Source organism: Mytilus galloprovincialis, chromosome 13 (genome assembly GCF_965363235.1).
Source record: "Mytilus galloprovincialis chromosome 13, xbMytGall1.hap1.1, whole genome shotgun sequence".
Lineage (NCBI taxonomy): Eukaryota > Metazoa > Mollusca > Bivalvia > Mytilida > Mytilidae > Mytilus > Mytilus galloprovincialis.
Genome location: NC_134850.1, coordinates 41,328,815 through 41,352,504, shown reverse-complemented (window position 1 = coordinate 41,352,504; position 23,690 = coordinate 41,328,815). Strand labels below are relative to the sequence as shown.

Here is a 23,690-nt window from a genome sequence, read left to right as displayed (position 1 = left end):
ACTGGGGAAAAAACACAAAAAAACTGTAAACCTACTAAATTGTGCAAGTTTTTTATTGATGCAACTTTTTCAAGTAGAAATATATTGAGAATTTAAATATGTCTAAATTGTCAATATAAATACATGCACAAAGTTATAAAATGAGGGAAACAAATTTTTGAAGAGTTTGGTTGAAAGAGTGAGAAGGACGTTTGCTGCAAAAACTGATAGAAAGAGAGAGATGGATGATTTGTATGTGTATATTGTTTTAATATCAATGAATGAATGCATGTAAATTAAGTCATTGTGACCTACATATTATAGATTGCTGATTTTGTTCAAGTTTTGATTAAAGGTTTATATCATTGCCATAGAGAGATGATATTTTGTCAGAGGGCAAGTGTTAAAATAAAACAAATTCATACAAAGAATAGGACAATCTGATCTTTACTGTTAATTACTCATTTATCTTTTTGTTAGGTCTTGATTTCAGAGATCATGTTTATAGATATTAGGTACATTTATTTTCATCCTAAATTCAAGTCTTTCTTGTCTATGATTAGTTTATTTGAATTGTATTTGCTGATGCCTGATGTTTGTTTTAAATTATTTTCTTGATTTTTATCAGGTTTGGGGTCTTAGAGACAAAGCAGCCAATGTGATGAAAATGTTAGGACAGCTCGATGAAGAGGAGTTACCTCCCTTTCTAAGACCACTCAGAAATCTGATTGTTAAAGTAACAACAGTCTTTAATGATGTTAAAACAGACATAATGAACTTTTATAATGTAAGTTGGATTTAAGAATATTCATGCAATCACACTTGAAAGCAAAAGCAATGTCAAGATGAGAAAAGATAATTGTAGAAATTTTGTTTTGTTTACTATTTTAATAATTTTTTAAAAGAAACAGATTTTTTTTTTACCTATATGTCATTTCTACAGATAAATATATTTTAAACCTTCTATGTTTATATATGCTTTTATCTTTCAGACATTGGTGCAGACCGTCACCGTTATCATTCCACAGAATGTCAAACTTATTTATGATTTATTTGATCTTTCAGACATTGTTTCAGACCATCACTGTTATAATTCCACAGAATGCCAAACTCATTTATGATTTATTTTTATTTTTCAGACATTGGTGCAGACCATCACTGTTATCATTCCACAGAATGCCAAACCTATCTATGATTTATTTTTATTTTTCAGACATTGGTGCAGACCATCACTGTTATCATTCCACAGAATGCCAAACTTATTTATGATTTATTTTTATCTCTCAGACATTGGTACAGACCATCACTCTTATAATTCCACAGAATGCCAAACTTATTTATGATTTATTTTCTCTTTCAGACATTGTTGCAGACCATCACTGTTATAATTCCACAAAATGCCAAACTTATTTATGATTTATTTTTATCTTACAGACATTGGTGCAGACCATCACTGTTATCATTCCACAGAATGCCAAACTTATTTATGACTTATTTTTATTTTTCAGACATTGGTGCAGACTATCACTGTAATAATTCCACAGAATGCCAAACTTATTTATGAAAGTATCGTTGATATCATTGATGGTTTCAAGGTCATAATGAAAGATCCTAAAACAGCTTTAGTTAAGATTGGCAAAGGTGTTGTACAGTGAGTAGACTTGAATTCAATACATAACCGCTAAATTTTTTGGGATTGTAGAATAACGTAGACAATTCTTAAAAATAATGAAATGCGTGAAGGTCTATGAAATATTGATACAAGTATAATTGGGATTTGGATGGATTTTTATTGAATTTTATTATTTGACCTTTTCAAAAATTGAAATATCTGTTTCAAATGTTGTTTAAAAATGAAGGATCATAATTATGTATTTGCTCCTCATTTACATATTTTTGTTGCAGGATTTTTATGTCTATAAAGGCCTTACTTGATGCAAAGAATAAAACACAAGAGGCTTGCTTCTTCTTGAAAGGTAAGTTAACATATAAAAAAAACACAAAAAAAAAGGTCTGCCAATTGCATAATAATTTAGTCTATTGTCCATTGACCTTTATTCACAGTCAAACTAAGGTCAAGGTTTATAACAATGTTGAAACAATCTACTAACAGCTTACATGTACCAGAACCTGAAAAACAGAAATAACCACATTTTGTTTTTCTAGTCTTATTACTTCCTGTTAACATTTTGCATCATGACTCAGGTTAATCAAGTTTATTAAAAAGAATGTAATCAAATCAGCTGTCATTTGTAACTAAAATATTTTTTATTTTGCAGATGAAAAACCATACTGGTGGGATATTGTAACAGTTTTTGAAGAAATTTGGGCTCTTTCACAACAAGCCGTAAAAGCCTTGGCTACAGGTGGACCAAACTGGATAGCAACAACTGTTATTGCAGGAGAAGATCCTGTTGCAAAATTCACTAAGGGCAAAGTTTCACAGGTAAGTTAGATTTATCAGTTTTATGAAGTAATTCTCTGGGAATTGGGTAGATTTTGAGTCATCAATTAAGTGGATATCAAAGAAATTGTATTTGCATTACTGATGACTGTCGTAATAGTCTCATGATAATGTGGTGGCCTCAAGTGTGGGAGAAAAATGGAGACTTGAAAATTAATATTAATGCATCATATCTATAAAAGCACATAATTTTCAGTTGTTAAGCAAAAGCAAAGACATGTCTTCCTTGACACTGTAACTTTGTGAGTTAGCACATTAAAAATGATTAAAGACTGGACCACCCAGGTCAAAATACTAAATTTCACGATGGTTTTATAATTGCAAAAATAAACTGCAACAAGATAGGAGTGGCATAGTTAAAAACTTTGCATCTTAAATTTTAAAAGCGCCATTTGTAAGCAGTATTTCCTATAATTGTCTTTGCATTAATTGTTGAACAATCACAATTTCTGAATTTACCGGTAATGCATTTGGTAAAATATTTTCCTATGAACTGTTACCTTGTGAACTTGAATGTAACACATCTGGTTCAGGATGTTTAGCTAGAACAAAGCAGAGCTTTTATTCATATTGCATGCACATGTTCTTGTCCTGAAAATGCATTTAATTAGCCTCAGGACATTTGATAGCATCCATGATCATCATCAAATACCATATAACGGGTTATTTTCGCTGTGTGTAAATTTTCGATTATTTTTTGCGGATAGAACAAATTTGCCAAAATAAATTCCGCCAATTTTAAACTGCACAAAAGGTATTGATAAAAGTTTTGAATTTCGCCAAAATATTTCGTATACCTTATTCAATGAAAATCGCAAAATATTACACCCGCAAAAATAATCTGCTTTCTGTATATGTCCATCTATATTTAGAAGCTTTTATTATTATATAGAGTATTTGACATTTTTATTCTTTTTTACAGCAACAAATAAAAGAACAGATCATTGATAATTTAACTAATATTATTGATGAACTTTTGGAACCGTTTGATGATCTGCGAGGAATTGCTGATAAATTTATGAAAAAATATGGAGACTTCTTTGGTCTTGTGAAAAAAGTGAAAGAGGCATATGCAATACTGAAGGAAGGGTATGTTTTAAGGTTTTTTTCTAAAATTCTTTTGTTTTAACTTTTTGTATAAATATTTTTAGGTAGGGATTTGACTGACAAGCTTAGGGTTTAACAAACTAATTAGGTTAACATCATATAAAAACAAAGCATAGGGGTGAAACAGCTATAAAGGTCTTAAAGGTTGCTAGGACTGATGATTCATGGAGTCTGATGGTAGTCATTTTTTAGAAATGTCAAATACCTGTAGCTATTGGCATTATTTTCACTGTGATTAAAGATAGAAAGTATCAGAGAAATTGTACTTAAAAATTCTAATTTTTCATAATGATTGATTGATCTGTAACTGGTTTAAAGTTTTGTTTTATTCTAGGCTACTAGCTTTTATTTCTTTTTTTTTTGTGAACATAAAATATTTTTATTAATTAAAGACAATAATAGCCAATCCTTGTTAGTCGAGGACCTGAATAGGTTCCCTTTGTTAATGAGGGCATGAATAGTTTATCTTTGTTTTTATATGACTTGTATAGCTTACCATTGCTTATGGTCGATATGAGAACATTGATAGCTTCACTTTGTTTATTGTCGACATGATTACCTTACCTTTGTTTATTGAGGACACAAATAGCTAATCTTTGTTAGCTGATGACCTGAATAGCTTCCCTTTATTAATTGAGGACATGAATAGCTTATCTTTGATTTTTTAATACTTGTGAAGTTTACATTCACTAATTGTCAGTATGATTAGCATACCCTTGTTTATTGAGGCATTGAAAGCTTCACTATGTTTATTGTTGACATGATGAGCTTACCTTTTTTTTATTGATGACATGAATAACTTACCTTTAATAAGAGGGGAAAACACTGATATCACCTATGAATATCTCATAAAATACATAGATCAGTGTTCCAGCTAGGCCGTTTTCAGAGGGCGCAGCGCCCGCCCTTTCCCGAGTGCCACCCTGTGCCCTTTTTACAGTTTCCAGGGCGCCCTGCCTTTTTTGAAGATCGATTGTATATTATTTTGTTCGTATTGATATGATCCGCTAATTACTAAATTTACCTGGCGAAAAGTTTATGACTTTGTTTAGGACCCCAAGCTAATCAACGGTTACAACTGGTGTCATGAAAAAACATAATGACAGAAAGTTGAAAACCATAATCAACTCGTTGCAGACCTCGTGTTACTTGTTTTCCATGAAATAAATAGCAAATTCACACGTATTTGTCATTGACTGCCCTCATCTTTTATACTACAATAACAAAATCGGCCGCCATATTGTTGATCATATAATTTACATTTTCTTCGTACTGTTTATAATCCTCCAAAGAAGGAGCACACCCGAATATAGAAAGATAACTCAATCTGATTTTTTCCTAGCATTGAGTAGCACACTTAACATATTCTATGTCTACATACTTTTTGCTTAAGAATTTATATGTTTAGGTATTTTGAGTTATGGCAATTTAAGTTAAAGAGGGTCTTAGTAGCAGTGTTGGTAGGGTGCCTTGGTCATTTTTTTCTGTATTCTTTATTTTTTAATACAAATTGTTGCTATATCCTAACATTGTTCATTTACTGAGCACAGCTGTTTTGTGCTGTATTGCCATTAAGCACAGCAGAGGTAGAAAGGTGAAACTGGTAAAGTGTGTCAGACCATAGAAACAGAATGAAGCAGGTCACCTTTCAAAACATACTGCATATAAAGCTCAACTGTGCCAAGCAATGATCTAAAAACTTGTGTGACAAGCTACTTGACAAGTTTTTCAGCCTAAAAAGTAGAAAGATAGAGTTCTATATGGGCTTATGATGTTGTTCTTGTATAACCAGTGATTCAATGAATAAACACAATGATTGATAAATATTTTTATTAAAACATTCCCTTTTCATATTATCATATCACGCGTCAAATGCCCTTTTTCAGGATTGGCACCCTGCCCTTTTGAAATCCTAGCTGGAACACTGTCTAAGATAATACAATTTAACAATATTTCAGATATGAATTTGGACAGTCTATTATCAACACACTTTTTGGACCCAAATGCCACAAGGACTTTCCAAGATTGTACAGATTAGATGCAGGGCCTTGTGAAGGAGAAGGATTTTATCCTTCTAAAATGAAAAAATCTGGCCAAGGAGAATACGCAGTAGATGGTGTGGACCTTGAAATCGATGTTGGACAAACGGTAAGTAAATTCTATTAAGATCGATGTGGGAGGATAGGATACTTTTGACATGTTCAAAGTCTATGCATTTACCATATATATATCCCCATAAGGGGACTTTGACCCTCTGGTCCTCCCTTTGTATTTTGGCACATGTCCTTTGATGAAAGAAAAATTATTCACAGGAAAGTATATTATTTGTGATCATTTTGGGGTATAGACTGCTGTATGAAATGCAATCAAACCTCTGTTACTGTCTTGATGGCAAAATCTTCCAATGCTTATCAATACCTTTTTGATACACAAAATATAGTGCATTGATCATAACGTTTTATACATCCTATCGATGAACATTTCCAGAAATTAATCAATGTAATATATGCTCAGATATTCAAGTCACAAAACAATGTTACACCTGTCATGAAAATTACATAGCATTTGCAAGGTGCAGGAATCTAATATCTGTTCTAAAAATATAAATGATGTCATTGTTAAAGTCATCTTTAAAATTTGAAGTTATCTTCCAGAATTGTAGTTGAATCAACTACAATCAATGGTTTATTGACAATGCAATATTTAATTTTATCTTTAGCCTTCTGTGCTTACAAGTACTTTGATTGAAGAAAATCTCACCTACCCTCTTACATCCACTTTTTAGTATATTTCTACAAATCAGAGCATGCTGCAATTTGGTATAACTCTCTCTCTCTCTCTTACAGAAATGTTACGTTATAGTATTTTGTTTTTTTTTCAAATATTATAGTCTTCACATATTTCTGATCTTGAAATTGTATATTTAATTTGCTTTAATGGATAATATGTAAATTTGTGAAGCTTACAGTTATAAATATTTGTTACAGTTGGTTGCTCCTTTCCCAGGAATTGTTTATAAGGGAGATAACCCAGATGAGGTTATCATTGAGGCAAACACTGCTGCGTTAAAGGACATAAAGATCTATATAAATGGTGTTACAGTCAATAAAACTATTCTGCATAAAACAGACCAACTTTACATTGAAAACAGGGTGAGTTTTATTAGAAAAATGATATTCTTTGAACAATTTATTTACCAAGGGAGATAAATGTGTTATTATATAATAGTTTTATAATAGATTTAACTGTATTGCTGTTGAAAAAAATAATTAGGAAAATAATTTGTTTGCCTCCACGTACAATAGAAGGTGACACATCCTAATGAATTCTTAAGTCTTATTATTTCTCATATCATTTTCTAAGAGCAATCTTTTCATATGTGTTTTGAAATTCCATAATTTGAATTTCTGTATGAATACATTCAAGTCCTTTAGAATGATGGCGCAATTGGTGTATAAGCCACTTTCAACACTGTTTGCTATTTCCTGGTAGCAAATTTTTATTGATGGGAGAAGCTGGAGAAAACCTTTGACCTTCAGTAGGAAAACTAACAATCCTTGCCAATTAAGATTGAACATGATCTCATGTGTGGCACTCAAAATCACAGTCTCAGTGTTGACAGGCTAGTGATTAGTAGTTCAACTACTTAGACCATTAGGTCACCATGGCTTTTAGTAGTGTTGAAGATAAGAAGTATAATCCTAACATTATATGCAGAATTCTGCATAACATGAAGCTTGGATAAAATCATGGTGATCTTTACTTAATATTATGTTTTTTATAATAGTATGATTGAAACTGCATTCAACAAACTTTTTGAAAAAATTACAAGATCAATTATAATAAAGATTCCTCTACAGTCTCTAGTTTTAGTTCATGTTTCAACTGCTATTGAGTGTACATGCTGTAAGTTTGTCTTTGAATGACCCATATGATATCTGTTAAAAACCAAATAACATGATGTATTTGCTATTAATAGATTGCTGCAGGAGCTCCCATTGGTACTGTAAAACAGTCACCTTGTTATCCATTCAACAGTATCCACTTTGCCATGAAGAAAGGCAATGGAACTGTTGATCCTACCAAGTTCCTGTCTCCAAGATTCTTTGAAGTTCCAAAGTGGATACAGACATGTGATGACTACAAATTAGTTTATAAGGTAAGTAAATACAGTACACTCTCCTTCTGTTTCTGCTATTTGGACTGAACTTTATTTTTTAACAGTAAACAAGTGTGACAATGTACTGAGTGAGAAACTTACATGAAAAGCATGGACACATTGAAGAAAATGGAATCTAAGAAATTAATGGCATAAAGTTAGTAATTCATCACAGTTAGGGGCATTATAACATAGGGACAATAGGTTAACAATTTTTTTTCAATTCTTTTATTCAGATGGGTCCTTACCGAAAAAAAAGCCCAGCGGCAAACATTTGCAGCAATGCAGCAAACTTGCTGCAACCATTTTACCATGCAAATGAAGTTTGCAGCAAGCTTGCTGCAAACATAATTATGCAAATTAGATTTGCCGCAAGCTTGTGGCAATTGTTTGCTGCAAGCTTGCGGCAAATGTTTGTTGCAAACTTGCGACAAACTTGCAGGAACTACACATATACTAATGTCACGCGTGAAAACACATTCAATTTATCTCTTTCAAATTACACAGCAACATTTTTACAAGGTCAATTCCTGTCTTTATACAAACAGTCATTGAAAGAATTCTTGCGAACTCGTGAGATTTAAGGAAATACATACATGCATTTGAGTTTTGAAAAAGGGGCAGAAGTCATTCTCAAATGACATGATATACCTGTATTAAAAAATGAACAAGGTAAAATCTCAAATGTGTATTGAGACTATAAAGCTAGGTAATAATTGCATTACAGAATTTAACTTAATCTTAATAAACATGATCTTGATGGTGCAGTACATCAGTTATAAATTAAAACTTATAATAGCTTAAGTTTTTCAATCACACATACATGTATATATAGAGGCTTACACAATTATGTATGATCATAAGATTAATTATTTCATTAAAGCATGAAGTTCTATTAATCATTTGTACTTACAAAATTACATACTGATTACCCCATATTACTGAACCAAAATGCCTCCTTGATCTCTTATATGTGAAATGCATTTCCAAACCCCAGTCAATATTCAATATTATTGTGTTATTCCTGCAATGTTCTGGCAAACATAGAGAATGGTCAAAGTTTTCTGCAATCTTTGCGGCAAACATATAGAATAGTCAAAGTTTTCTGCAATCTTGCGGCAAACATTCTTTATTATTTCAAACTTTCTGGCAATCTTACGGCAAACATTGATGTTTCTGCAAACTTGCCGCAAGCTTGCAGCAATGTTTGCCGGAAGTTTGCAGCTAGCGGCAAACATCTGCAAACACTATTTTATGTGTTCCTGCAAACTTTGTGTTTGCCGCAAGCTTGCAGCAAGTCTGCTGCAAGTTTGCGGCAAACAATTCAGTTTCATAAGATCTTGCTTTTTTTTTTATACGCCTGTCAAAATTTTGACAGGACGTATTATAGTATACAAATGTCCATATGTCTGTCGTGCTGTCCGTCTGTCTGTCTGTCCGGCGTAAACATGTCGCACCGTAACTTGAGAACGACTTGTCCAAATTTCATGAAACTTTATATATTTCTTTCTTATGATGGTCAAACAATCTGTATACTTTTTGGTGAAAATAAGATTTGAACTTTTTGAGTTATGAGACTTTGTAACTAAAACAGGGGTGTTTTTTTCACATGTCGCGCCGTATCTCAAAAACGATTTATGATTATTGCTTAAAACTTTACACACTCCTTAGTTATATTAATCTGAAGATCTGTTTACTTTTTAGTAATGATTCTTAATTTCATTTTAGAGCTATTGAGTTTTTTGTAAAAAAAAGGGAGGGGGGTCACATGTCGAGTCGTATCTCAGGAACCATTTATCATTATTGCATAAAACTTCACACACTTGTTAGTTATATTAATCTGAAGATCTGTATACTTTTTCGTGATGATTCTTTATTTCATGTTTGAGGAATTGAGCTTTTTGGTAAAAAACTTATAAAACATAGTGTGAGCAATTTTTTTTCTGTCTCATGAAAAATTTCTATTCAGCAGGAATAAGGAATGAGTTAGAATATACTTAGCATAACTCCCTGTACAACCCCTGTGCTATTCCAAAAAAAATTTATTATGTAATTTTCACAAGACGATTGGTGTATCATGCACTTGTGGCACAGCTGTTTATTAAAAGATAAAATGAAGTGAACCCTTATTACCAATGAATTGATTAAGACCTATAAAGGTGAATTTATTGCAAAACTTGGTTGTTAAGCTGCAAGGTAAAGTTATTTACACACTGGTAGAGTTTTCTGTCAGATGATAGTATTTGGAGTTGATGCGAAATATGGTTGCACCTTCTGGAAGATACAAAGCCAAAGTCAACTTACTAATAAAGTTTGATGTTTTTTTTTCAGTTTGAGACAATAGCTGCTGGAGTAATTGTGGGACTTGGTGGACAGGCTCAAAATAACACAAGTCCAAAGTTAGATAAGAGTAAAGTTATAGCGCCTGCAGCACCAGCAGCTAGTGAAGACCCAGGATCAGAAGCAGACACCATTAAAAGTAGGTTTACATTGCTGAAAAAATAAAAAATGCAGTATAAGCAGTAATATGAACATTTCATTTTCATCTGTGCTACTAGACATTAAACATGCATTCTGACATTTAATTTAAATTCATTATTGATGATTGCAAAGAATATTTATGAGTAAAGATGTTCCCAAGAAAGTTACATTATGTTTGTTTAAAGAATATGTAGATAAATATTTCCAGGTTCTTTGAAGAAGTTATGATACATTTATATTCAAATTTGAATGTGTTTTTTTGTATGTGCTGTTTAGAGTACACATGCATACACCATTTTTACAATGATAATACATCAAAGGATATATGAAATACTCTTGTCATTAACATATATTATACTTTGTTGTAGGTAATCCAGATGGAATGTATACCAAAACTAAGGCTAATGCAAACAACTTACCTGATGACTCCAAAAATGGAAAGAAAGGTAGGTATATATATAAATAAGAAGATGTGTTATGATTGCCAATGAGACAACTCTCCACAAGAGACCAAATGACATAGAAGTTAACAACTATAGGTCACTGTACGACCTTCAACAATGAGCAAAACTCATACCGCATAGTCAGCTATAATAGGCCCTGAAATGACAAAAAGAAAACAATTCAGAGGAGTATTTAATTAAATTTAGCAATAGTCAAATTTCAATAATGTATATTAAAAATGCCAATATTAGGAGATACTCATGCTACTTTTTTCCAAATCTTTATTCAGCAGTTGAATATAAGTTAGGAAACTGATTAATAAATGATATAAGTATTTGCTTAGTTTTATCACACACTGTCATGTTTTTTTCACTTTTGACTATCTGAATTAAATCTGTACAAATAGTGTTTCTGTGATAGCACCTGTTCTATTGAAAAACAACATTTAAAAATATTAAACTGTTAGAAAACTAGCTAGCAGCTGTATGAATTTTTACTCTTTGAAGAACTTTTTTTTTGGATATACGACTGGTTTTTGCTGCAAGAAAACATGATTGTTTTCATCAAGAGACACTATTGTAACTTAAAATATCTTAATTTGAATGTTATTTTATTGTCATTTTGTTCATCATTGGTTAATTATTCGATTATATTTCTTAGGTCCATTTGCAACCCTGATGGCAAAAGCAGACAGCTTTATGAAGAAGTTTTCTCTACGTAGACTGAAGATGGGGACAATTATTGAGTTTTTAACAAAATTGGGAATGACAGACAGCAGGGCAAAGTTCGTTCAAACTCTAAAAACTCTACAGGTGAGTGGCATCAAAATCCAGATTTAATTCTGTAGATTCATTTATTTTGGTGGGTACCAATTTTCATGGACTGGGAAAGACCTGCATTTTTTGGATATTCATTTTCATTGTTTTGCTTAAGGATGTACTTAGGTGAGGTTATGTGAAAATTGATAAATTAAGAATTTGAAATTGATACTATAAGCTGGTAGAGCATCAATTAAGAATGAAAATAAGCTAAAAATATTGATAGGTCATGGACCTCCTTTTCAAGATATTTGAGATTTAAAATATGGTGGGAAAAGGCTGACTCGGACTTGTACCTTATATTTGCATTGGTATTATTTGGGTCTCAAAATAAAAGAGAGAAAATCAAGAATCTTCTAAAATTTTGGTAAATGACCTTTTATGAGCTATTATATCTTATATGAAAAAATAAATGGGTGTTATGGGACAAAATATTTTACATTGTATTGTATGGAAAATCACCAAGGAGTCCAAACATTTGACACAAATTCCAAAACCTCACCTAAGTACATCCTTAAGTCTGCATACAACCCTATAGAAAATTTGCAATTCGTTGAACATTTAAATTCATGGTTCAACTGTACCCACGAAATCCACGAAAATTAGTATGCAACAAATAATAATGAATTGACAATACAATGATTGTGTTTAATTTCGTTATGTCTTAATATATTTTGAGCTGGGTTGGTTGTCTAAAAGTTATAAAATATCATTATGATAGAGGTTTTTCTATTTTATTTAAGGTGGTACCCAACACTTTCACTAAAATTAATTAGGTCGTTTAATTTTCATAAAATTTTGTCAAAGTATTTACTTTGACCCTTTTACAAAAATTTCAAAATTTCAAAAATTTTGAACCAACCGTTTTGTCAGAAATATTACACTGGTTATATAGCAGTTTGTCAAACAGCAATTTTCATCATTTAGAAGCTTAATATTTCTTTTACAACACAATGTAATTAAAACGTTTAGCTGACTTTACAGAGTTATCTCCCTGTAGTGTTAGGTACCACCTTAAACCCTATTGTACAAAAAACTACAAAGATTGATTGATTGGTTGTTGTTAGCTTAACTTCCAGTAGCAAACACCAGAAGGACATACAAGCATGAAATGAAAAATAAAATGAAACTGTATGCAAGTAAAATAAATACATAAAATGAAAACAATCCTTGCACTCTTCCATATCATATTGTATTGAATTCTATTTCTATTTTAAAATCTGTCAATTCTATTATTTGCAGGCCATAATTGACAACAAGCCATGTTTTAACCCACATGAACTGACAGATGAACAAATCAAACAGACCTTACAGGAAAGAGGGAAACCAATCAATGGAACTAGAGAACAAATGATTAAAAGAATTATGGACCAGGATAACCGTATGTATCTGGGGTTGAAATCATAAAACTTTGCTCAGTGCTCGGAGTACAAAAATCATGCTCTAAACTTGAAATCCAGCATTTTGATTTGTTGATTTTGGAGTATGAGTACAAAAAAACTGACTCGAAAGTTTGGTGTTTTTAGACTTGCTACTTATAAAAAAGAAGATGTCCATTACTGATATGTTTACCCGTTTAAACCTTTTCAAAAATATACTGCAATAAAAGTGATTGCCTTTAGACTAATTATGACTGATCTCAAAGGATATCCGTATACCAGGGCTAGCAGTATAAAAGGCAGCTCACTATTTTATAATTCTATAATACGAAATATTTTTATGCCCAACCTACCATAGTAGAGGGGCATTATGTTTTCTCGTCAGTGCCTCCGTCCGTCCATCTGTCCGTCGGTTCGCTTCAGGTTAAAGTTTTTGGTCGAGGTAGTTTTTGAAGAAGTTTAAGTTCAATTAATGGAATCAATTCGACAGGCACTAACATATAAACAAAAAACACCAAACTTAAATTTTAATTATTTTATGTTATCTTTATGAAAAACCACACTGAAAAAAAGAAATTTAAATGTTAGTGTCGATTTGACCAAATCACCCTTCTGCAGCTATTTGATATTTGCAATTTTATATTATGGTCTTATAACTTGAAAATTTCTTTATTGTAGAGTGTCCACTGATGGCTTTCACATTGCCAAAGAAAGTATACTGCATCTTCTCCAGTGACTGTATGGCCGTAGAATGTTGCATGAATGTCAAAATATCCATGTTTCTCAGAGTGGTTAAAGCTTATGCTAACTTTAACCCATGTACTTTCAAGTTCAGCTATGGTTTTGATATGTTTAAGGGAGAAATACAGCTTCCAAAACTTGATTTTGATGGTATGTAAAAGCAGTGACAAGTTTATTTAATCAATTGATACTGTGGATTCATTTATTTTGGTCGGTACCAATTTTCGTGGATTACCGAAAACTTGCATGTTCATAGATCTTTAATTTCGTGGTTTTGCTAAGGTTTGCATATAATCCTATTGAAATTTTGTAATTCGTTGAACATTTAATTTCGTGGTTCACCTGTACCCACGAAAGCCACAAAAATTGGTATCCAACGAATTATAATGAATCCACAGTATAGGCTTATTTATAGGTGATGAGATTAAGGTTTTTTGTAAGTACTTAATCCTACTTTTTATCTTAATAACTACTGAAGTAATTACAAAAGGTGCATATAAGAATGCAAGACAATATTCAGTTCATATAATAACCTAACTGTCGGTGATTTTAAGATAGTTTTACTTACGTCAAACAATAATGCTACTTTTTACGCTGTTTTCATTTGTCCATGTTAACCTCACTACATCTTTTGTTAACGTTGTTCTATTGTTATGTATTATATTTCTACATTGAGTTGAGATTATACACTCAAACAAAATAGACATTGGCTACTGCCTGTCCAGACATTGAGTTTACCCATCTGTCACATTGGTGCCGTGACCAGGATGGGTAAACTCAATGGGTTTTAAAGATAACAAAACACTAGTACATGTGAAACAGATGGAAAAAACATATATAGTAGAAATGATTTTATACACTGGTAAATAGTCATCAATTTTGCAGTTGTCTTATGGTCTTTTACATTTATTTTAACAGGTATAGAGAAAATAATAAATACTGGTATTGTCTTCCCCATCCCAGTGATAGGAGATCTGGAAATTGTTGTCTTGTAAGTATACTTTTACTCATATTTGAAAACATTAATAACAAGTCATCATCATACTTGTAAAAAATATTAAGTAGATCAAACTCACATTTCGTTTACAGTGTCCCTCAAAAGAAAATTGTTAAAAGGTTTAATGACTAACAAAGATGAGTATAAAATTAAAAGACAGGTAACAAAGAACTTTAATGGCTGAAAATGTGGAAATAAATTTTGTTGTTGCCTAAATTGATCTTCATTTGGCTTGCCTTGAAAGTTAGAAAAAGAGGGAGGCTTTGTTTGAACATAGTCATAAAATGTGGCTTAAAGACCTAACATTTGATCCTGAATTTTAAATCATGACCCCAAAGAATACAATCAAAGGTATGAAGCTAGTGTAGATGATTTTTGTTGTAGTCAAAAATTAGAAATACTTTGTTTTGATTAAATGAAATAAAAGTATGATAACAATATATTTTTCATATATATTTAGCTTAAAGATAGAGAAGACAGACTTGGAAACTGTTGCAACATTTGGAGGAGGTCTGTGTGAACCGGGATCTTACCCTGACGAAGAAAATTGTTTGGTTACAATCAACCTCCTAGATCAAGCTGTCTTACCATTACCAATCTGTTATCCTAATGGAAGTTACTCATGGCCTGATAGTAAGTACAATCAACCTCCTGGATCAAGCTGTCTTACCATTACCAATCTGTTATCCTAATGGAAGTTACTCATGGCCTGATAGTAAGTACAATCAACCTACTGGATCAAGCTGTTTTACCATTACCAATATGTTATCCTAATGGAAGTTACTCATGGCCTGATAGTAAGTACAATCAACCTCCTGGATCAAGCTGTTTTACCATTACCAATATGTTATCCTAATGGAAGTTACTCATGGCCTGATAGTAAGTACAATCAACCTCCTGGATCAAGCTGTTTTACCATTACCAATATGTTATCCTAATGGAAGTTACTCATGGCCTGATAGTAAGTACAATCAACCTCCTGGATCAAGCTGTTTTACCATTACCAATATGTTATCCTAATGGAAGTTACTCATGGCCTGATAGTAAGTACAATCAACCTCCTGGATCAAGCTGTTTTACCATTACCAATCTGTTATCCTAATGGAAGTTACTCATGGCCTGATAGTAAGTACAATCAACCTCCTGGATCAAGCTGTCTTACCATTACCAATATGTTATCCTAATGGAAGTTACTCATGGCCTGACAGTAAGTACAATCAACCTCCTGGATCAAGCTGTCTTACCATTGCCAATCTGTTATCCTAATGGAAGTTACTCATGGCCTGATAGTAAGTACAATCAACCTCCTGGATCAAGCTGTCTTACCATTACCAATCTGTTATCCTAATGGAAGTTACTCATGGCCTGATAGTAAGTACAATCAACCTCTTGGATCAAGCTGTTTTACCATTACCAATATGTTATCCTAATGGAAGTTACTCATGGCCTGATAGTAAGTACAATCAACCTCCTTGATCAAGCTGTCTTACCATTACCAATATGTTATCCTAATGGAAGTTACTCATGGCCTGATAGTAAGTACAATCAACCTCCTGGATCAAGCTGTCTTACCATTACCAATCTGTTATCCTAATGGAAGTTACTCATGGCCTGATAGTAAGTACAATCAACCTCCTGGATCAAGCTGTCTTACCATTACCAATCTGTTATCCTAATGGAAGTTACTCATGGCCTGATAGTAAGTACAATCAACCTCCTGGATCAAGCTGTCTTACCATTACCAATCTGTTATCCTAATGGAAGTTACTCATGGCCTGATAGTAAGTACAATCAACCTCCTGGATCAAGCTGTCTTACCATTACCAATATGTTATCCTAATGGAAGTTACTCCTGGCCTGATAGTAAGTACAATCAACCTTCTGGATCAAGCTGTCTTACCATTGCCAATCTGTTATCCTAATGGAAGTTACTCCTGGCCTGATAGTAAGTACAATCAACCTCCTGGATCAAGCTGTTTTACCATTACCAATCTGTTATCCTAATGGAAGTTACTCATGGCCTGATAGTAAGTACAATCAACCTCCTGGATCAAGCTATCTTACCATTACCAATCTGTTATCCTAATGGAAGTTACTCATGGCCTGATAGTAAGTACAATCAACCTCCTGGATCAAGCTGTTTTACCATTACCAATCTGTTATCCTAATGGAAGTTACTCATGGCCTGATAGTAAGTGACTGATATATTTTATCCAAACGGAAGTTATTTGTGGCCTGACAATAGGTGACCTTCAAGTCAATTATAGTGAAAAAGTAAAGATATGTGAATGATACCTTAAAAAATTTGGGGTGGAAGTATTATTTTGAGTTATGGTACAAGAATCAGCAGGCAACATATTTTACACTGAACCATTACATGTGACCTTTTTTAGACTTATATTTATTGGAATATTTTATAATTGCAGTAAACTGGGCAACATACTTTAGCAAGGAGGCTGTCTTGGAAAGACTAAAACAGGCAGGCAAAAAGGCAGCTAAGCAGTTGGCAGGCAATCTAGCTGAAGAAGCTTTAGCTGCTCTGGGTTTACCTGCAGTAAGTATATTTAAGAGAAAATCTACAACAATTTGAAATGTCATCTTTTTCTGTATTGTTTATAAAAGATCTTTTTTATTTGTAAATTTCCTGTAATCATCCAAATTATAGAAAATTGAAATAAGTAGATGTGCTTATGATATTTTTTTTAAAGATAAGCTTGATTTTTTGCTGATCATAAAATAAAATATCAATATTTACATTATGGGGCTGAAATATAAAGTTTGACGAAGCAGCTTTAACTGTATCAGATTCAAAGGAAAATTTAAATCTGCACTTCTGCCTTCAGGCCAAGGGGATATAGGGCACAGACCAGGATTATGAGTCCATATTCCCTGTCTAGGCAACAAATCAAATTTCAGGATTAGCCAATGTAAACTATTCACTCCAGTAAATATACCTTAATATCTTTTTTCAGGATTTACTTGCTGCGACAGGACCTTGTCCCAGACCAGAAAATATGACATTGGCTATACTTAAAGGCAAAATGATTGATGCAGACCTAAACACCACTGGTACAAGACTGGCTCTTAATTCCAGATATGAGCTGTATGATAGAAGTAAGAAAGACCATTTCTTGATATTAACTCATTGAGTAAAGCGGTTGATACTGATCGTTGTGACAGTTTATTTGTCTGGTGACACGTTGTGTCTTCAATAAGTCAGTTAGTGACTAGATTTCAATGATTTTTCAGACATCTTCTTCTAATCAAAATTTTAGCTGTGGTCAATTTATTTTTTATTTGAGCAATTTTGTACATTAATATGGCTTTTGAAATAAGAAAATCATATGAAGGTACTAGCTTCTTATTGTGCTTTCAATTAGAATTTAGCACATCATGGAGGTTAACAAAATGTTAAAATTCGTAGGTGAAGAAATGTTAAAATTTCTAAGTAAATAATCAGAATTGAGACTTGTATGAATATTTTTTTCTTTATCATGTCTAAAGTCAACACTTCCCATAATGCAATGTTTCTTTATTTCAGGCTGTTACCTAGCACTATTCAACAAAACCTTATCTCTCCCTGCTATAACCAACCCCACACTGAAGAAACATCTTTACTACCAAATGTCGCCAAACTGTATGAGATTTGATGCCTGTGCTGATGTAACCATCAAGGCCATAGACTACACCAAAGCATTGAAAGCCTACGTAGAACTGGATCCCTGTCACTTCATCCTTTATGCTGGTTTTGAGAAATGGGAAAGGCAGTTTATTCTGATTTCTTATGAATGGGGTATGTGTTATGTCACTTCATCCTTTACGCTGGTTTTGAAAAATGGGAATGACAGTTTTTTCTGAATTCTTATGAATGGGGAATGTTGTATAAACGATACACAGTGAAGAAATATACTTAAAAGAAATTTATTAAATGTTTTTTTTTTAGACAAGGTTTTTACAGAAGGTGATGCACTGTACTCATCTTCTGTTTTCTAAACTAAAGAAATACCTGCATTTAAGGACATCTCAAAAGTGTTTTTTTAATATATGCAGGATGCTTTGTGGGAGTAAGCTTAATTTTAAATGGTTAATGTTTTTTTTTGTCAGTAATGATATTTGTGTACTCAGGAGATTGAGATTGGATGAAATCAAGTTTCATTATAGATAAATTTCAGATTTTTACAAATTGATTTCTGATAATTTTTGCTATATGATTTAAGAGGGTAGACCTTGGTTCAGGGAAATAACTCTTTAAATCAGTTAAGCGTTTGTAAAAGTAAAGTTCATCAATGTATTTTAAGCATTGACCTGAAACAGATTGAAAATAATCCATGTAACCTAGAAGCTTAGAATATATTGCTAAAAATGGTTGACACAAGCGTACTGATGATTTTAAGAGTTATTTCCCTTAACCTAGGTCTACCTCCTTAAGATGCTCATACATATACAATAGTTAGCAATTTATTTACACATATAAAAATTTAATGTTATAATTTATTTTTTCAGGAAAGGAAGAATTACTTGAAATAACACCTGAGATAAAGGTGATGTAAGTATTTATTCGTTTTATTTTCTGTGTGGATTTTGAGGTTAAAATCTTATAACATACATATCTTGATTTCTCCATATCATTTAAAGCTAATGGATAAGGCACATCTTCCGTTGTAAATTCACATATTTTAGACAAACATTTTTTAGTCCCCCCCCCCCCACTCCCATGTAGTTCAATGTGACAATAAGCATTTTCTTTTATATAATAAGTTTTTCTTGGGGTACAACAATTATTTTTTTTAACAGTATTTTAAATGTATAAAAAAGAAATATAGAAATTTAAAGAAATGACTTTTCTTTTTCAGGATAAAGATAGACCGTGACGCTGATGTAAAGAAAGTATTCATTGTGAACTTTGGACTCAAGATTTGTATTGCAGGAGACTGTGTCCTTGACGAGTATTTCATAACAGATTATGAAGTGCCCATTCCTCTTTGTAATGAAAATTTCACATTACCAGGTAAGTTGCATGACCAAAATGAAAGATGGGACATTGGAGTAAATACAATTTATTTCTGTTACAACCAAAAAAAGGAGACAATATTAAAAGAAAGTTTATTTATGAACCAAAACAGTTAAAAATCAGTAGATTAAGAAAATAGTTTACATAATGCAACTTTTACTATTTGTTATTAAATTAGAAGTAAAAAAATGTGTATAAATTAATTGAGTTTCATGTACAAAAAGACACCAAATCAATCAATAAATATGAAAACCCTTAGAGATTTTATGATTAGTTTTCCTGTTTTTTAGGTGGTGGAGCAATAGCAGACTTTGCTAAAACTTTGGGAGGAGCCATTACAGCTGAGGCATTTGACCTCATTCTCAGGATGTTGAAATTAGATGTAAGTAGGATACACCAACTATGTCCTGTATTGAAAGAAATAAGACACGTTCTTGAAAATATTTTGACGCCACAGAGCAAATTCAAGTTTTTTTGGCATAGGTCATTTGGTCATTTCATCATTCCATTGAACTGATAACAGAAAAATATATATGGGTAAAATTTAGTGATCTTTTACATCAACAGAAAATTGAATTTGCTATAAAAACATAAAATTAGTCTAAAGATCTTTTATCAATAAGATAGATATAGTTAGAAATATAAATGTATTACTGTGGCTTCAAATATTATGTGGTTACTAATTTCCATAGATTGAGGAAAATTTGTATTTTCATGGTTTTCTGTATATAAGCCTATAAAAAGTTGGTACTTCATTGATCTTTATATTTATTGTTTATCTACAAGATCCATGAAAATTGGTTCCTATAGAATAATAATGAATCCATCGGAATAAATTTGCAGCAAGATATTTTTCCATTTTCTGTTTTAGACTATATTCCAGAAAGGAAGCTGTACAGTACCTCCAGGACCAACAGGTATGCAAAGATTATTTTTTTGTTTTGTTGATAGTTTAATTACAACATTTTAATGTCCTCCCACTAAATGGCTTGTGACATAAAATTTTACTAATGTTCTTCATACAACCCATCCTATTTTAAATCAAGCAATTTTTTTTTTTCATTATGCCTCTAGTTATTTTTAATTTTTTGGTAAATTTATGTATAATTATGAATTACTGATTGAGATTGCCATTCTATCAGGTCTGTTGACTTTTTAAGAGTTATAATAGTTGAATAGATTTTTTTTATGATGTTTGTGGAAGTTGGAGTTAATTTTTTGTACATAATCTTATAATGACGACTTACAAATTGAGAGTGTTTTTTTTATACCCCACAACTAACAACAGAATGGGAAGGTAGAAATTTTAGTTTTCATTGAACCTTCTTTGATAACATATACATGTATGTTACATTACTGCTAAACTTTAGAGATTCTTTAAATTGCATATATAATTTTCCATTTATCTAGATTGTCCATGGAATATTGATGTAAAATCCTACCTACCAACATCTGTAAAACATCTTGTAACCTGTGAGATGCCTGATAATTGTTTTGGATTGGACTGCTGTATAGATGTCAAGTTTACATTACCACCAGCTTTGGGAGGCAGAGTAATAGCCTACTCTGTTCCATTCTGGTTCAAAATGAGTCCTTGTGACTTTACCATAGATGTCGGATTTGGAACCTGGACTTACAAGAAGACTCTCTTTGAGTATGCTTGGGGTAAGACTTTTACAGCTTTCTTAATTCTTTAGCATGATATTGAAAATGTTTATGTGTTTATTGTGAAAAGTTTTACTCCTTATTAAGGGAAAAAAATATATTTAGACTGGGCAGGAGCATTTCTAGATTTAATAGGCAAAGAACATATCTAGACTTTGGGCAAGAACATATGTAGACTAATAGCAAGACTATATCTAGATTAAGGGCAAGAACATATGTCCGAACTGCAGGCAAGAACCATGTTTTATTGTGAGTTTTTTTTGTAAGGGATTTTTTCTATGTTATAATTTAAGAGAGCTTGCCCTTCCTAGAAATCCCTATGGTGACCTTTTTGATGTTTGTGATAACAACTTATTTTATAAATCTGTCTTTATTCTTTCATAAGAAATGTCATCCAAGTTTTAGATATTTGTTAAAATATAGGTATATTTATATGAATATTTGGTAATATTTTATAGGTACACAGAAAGAACTGACCATTGGTGATGGTGATCCAGCACCTGTTAAAATTCTGTAAGTACTTTGTATAAAACACTATTTTCAATATTTTAGGAGAGTGATGTCCCTTGAAAATATTGATCAAATGTGGAAAAATCAACATTATGAATGCTTATGCTTCAACATTTCTCATGGAAGTTTCATAAAATTATATGTGAAAGGGTTGCATCTGCTATATCTCAGTTGAAATAGAAAGTAAGCAGGTATCTATTACATTTTTAGAGAGTTATGCCCCTTTGAAATAATTAGTGATATGGAGGGATAAAAAGTGTATAAATGAATCATATTGACTTCTCTGTAGCGATATTGCTTCATTTTAATCCAACATATAATTTAAACAATATCTATCTTTTGTTAGGTACACCATAAGTAAAATGGGAGGTGGAGAAGGATTTATCATTGATACTATAGTGACCATTTGTATTCCATTTGATGACAATGAGCCATTCTGTGCACCTACACCTGACGGATTTCACTTACTAAAGAGCCAACAAGTTCCACTCTGTTCCAGAAACCTAACAAATATACTTAGCAGTAAGTTGTCATACTAGCTTTCATTAGTATTTTATATTAAACACCAATTGAATTCAATTGCCATCACTTTTTCATTTATATTTATAGATTATTGTTGATCATCTCTACGAGATTGATTTTCTCACTTAAGCTGGGACGGCGAAGGCGAGAAATGCAATCGAGTTGAGATGACCAATGATAATCTGTTTATCGCTATTTTACCTATGACGCCTTTGTCAATTTCATGTCAATTTCATTAGCAACGCCACGTGCCTCCTTAGTTTCTAGCGATAATTTTCCATCTCAAGCGAGTAGCATGATATGAAAAATTATCACAAAAAAAGATTAAAGGTAAAATGCACAAAATAGCGATAATTATATTTATAAACATTTTCACAAGCGATTTGTTTTTGCAACATTCGTGAGAATAAAATAAGTAAAGGGAATATAAATCATCCATAAATGTTTAAGAATTTGGTCTTCCCTTATACAAATACATAAAAAAAAGATCAGAAAACCATGAAAATAAATTGCAGTAAAGCTTGCTGAAAAAGTATAGAGCTGAAAATGATTTACAGTATATGATGACAAATGTTGGCTATATTAAAACTTTCCAACAAGCAGTTTTGTTATGCTTTTCTTAGAAACTGCTCTATAGACTGATTTCATAGTTTGTTAGCAGCTTGACAGTGATGAGTTGGATCTGTCAGATACCTTCTTCCTATTTGCTGATACTTTGAATTTTCAAATCTGTTGAGAGTACAAAGTTTTCATCACACTTTTATCAGATTTGATATACAAACAGTTTAGTCTGTTTATGGATTAAGAAAATAATGAATTACTTAAAGAAATTAACTGTCTGTGTTTAATAAGCATTTCATGATATGTTAAATTCCATGATTTTTTACCCTTTTTTTTCCAGATATTTCATTCTCTCAATTGGCAAAGGATATTGGGTATGAGGCAGGACAGCAGCTGGCACAGGGAGCTGTACAATATCTACTAGAACAGGTTGGACTGACAGATTTCTTCAAAACCAAATGTGATCGTAAACGTGGAATCTATGATCCTAGTGTAGTCGGATGGAATAATAGTAAGTGAAATCAGTTTATTTATAGATATAAAAATAAGGAGATGTTGTATGATTGCCAATGAAACAACTTTCACTCAGAGACCAAATAAAACTTTTCATGAATGATTGAATATGTATTTTGCATTTGTTTTATTATGAATGATTGAAGGTTATTTTGCATTTGTCTTTATATGAATGATTTAACTAGCTAAACTTCCCACTTGTATGACAGTTGTTTAAAATTTTATTATATTGATAAAATATCAATACCACCCCATAAACAATTAACCTTATCAGAATCTGAAGGCTTTTTTGTTAATTTGTTAATTTCATTGTTCATACTTCAAATCAAATAAACCCAC

At 32.0% G+C, this 23,690-nt stretch overlaps 1 protein-coding gene across 1 annotated transcript in view; it reads left to right on the top strand.

The window, feature by feature from the left end:
- The window catches only part of LOC143056305 (uncharacterized), a 313,066-nt gene that overhangs the window by 155,527 nt on the left and 133,849 nt on the right, over positions 1 to 23,690 (top strand). The window contains exons 19-44 of the mRNA XM_076229390.1: positions 608 to 766; positions 1,488 to 1,630; positions 1,885 to 1,955; positions 2,259 to 2,425; positions 3,366 to 3,532; positions 5,509 to 5,698; positions 6,538 to 6,702; positions 7,530 to 7,709; positions 10,041 to 10,188; positions 10,559 to 10,636; positions 11,295 to 11,446; positions 12,695 to 12,833; positions 13,510 to 13,722; positions 14,491 to 14,563; positions 15,030 to 15,202; positions 16,996 to 17,123; positions 17,542 to 17,683; positions 18,111 to 18,362; positions 19,073 to 19,115; positions 19,423 to 19,577; positions 19,871 to 19,962; positions 20,452 to 20,497; positions 20,991 to 21,245; positions 21,704 to 21,758; positions 22,102 to 22,277; positions 23,179 to 23,349. Coding sequence (XP_076085505.1) covers positions 608 to 766; positions 1,488 to 1,630; positions 1,885 to 1,955; positions 2,259 to 2,425; positions 3,366 to 3,532; positions 5,509 to 5,698; positions 6,538 to 6,702; positions 7,530 to 7,709; positions 10,041 to 10,188; positions 10,559 to 10,636; positions 11,295 to 11,446; positions 12,695 to 12,833; positions 13,510 to 13,722; positions 14,491 to 14,563; positions 15,030 to 15,202; positions 16,996 to 17,123; positions 17,542 to 17,683; positions 18,111 to 18,362; positions 19,073 to 19,115; positions 19,423 to 19,577; positions 19,871 to 19,962; positions 20,452 to 20,497; positions 20,991 to 21,245; positions 21,704 to 21,758; positions 22,102 to 22,277; positions 23,179 to 23,349 — 3,733 coding nt within the window. The remainder of the gene's footprint in view (positions 1 to 607; positions 767 to 1,487; positions 1,631 to 1,884; positions 1,956 to 2,258; positions 2,426 to 3,365; positions 3,533 to 5,508; positions 5,699 to 6,537; positions 6,703 to 7,529; positions 7,710 to 10,040; positions 10,189 to 10,558; positions 10,637 to 11,294; positions 11,447 to 12,694; positions 12,834 to 13,509; positions 13,723 to 14,490; positions 14,564 to 15,029; positions 15,203 to 16,995; positions 17,124 to 17,541; positions 17,684 to 18,110; positions 18,363 to 19,072; positions 19,116 to 19,422; positions 19,578 to 19,870; positions 19,963 to 20,451; positions 20,498 to 20,990; positions 21,246 to 21,703; positions 21,759 to 22,101; positions 22,278 to 23,178; positions 23,350 to 23,690) is intronic.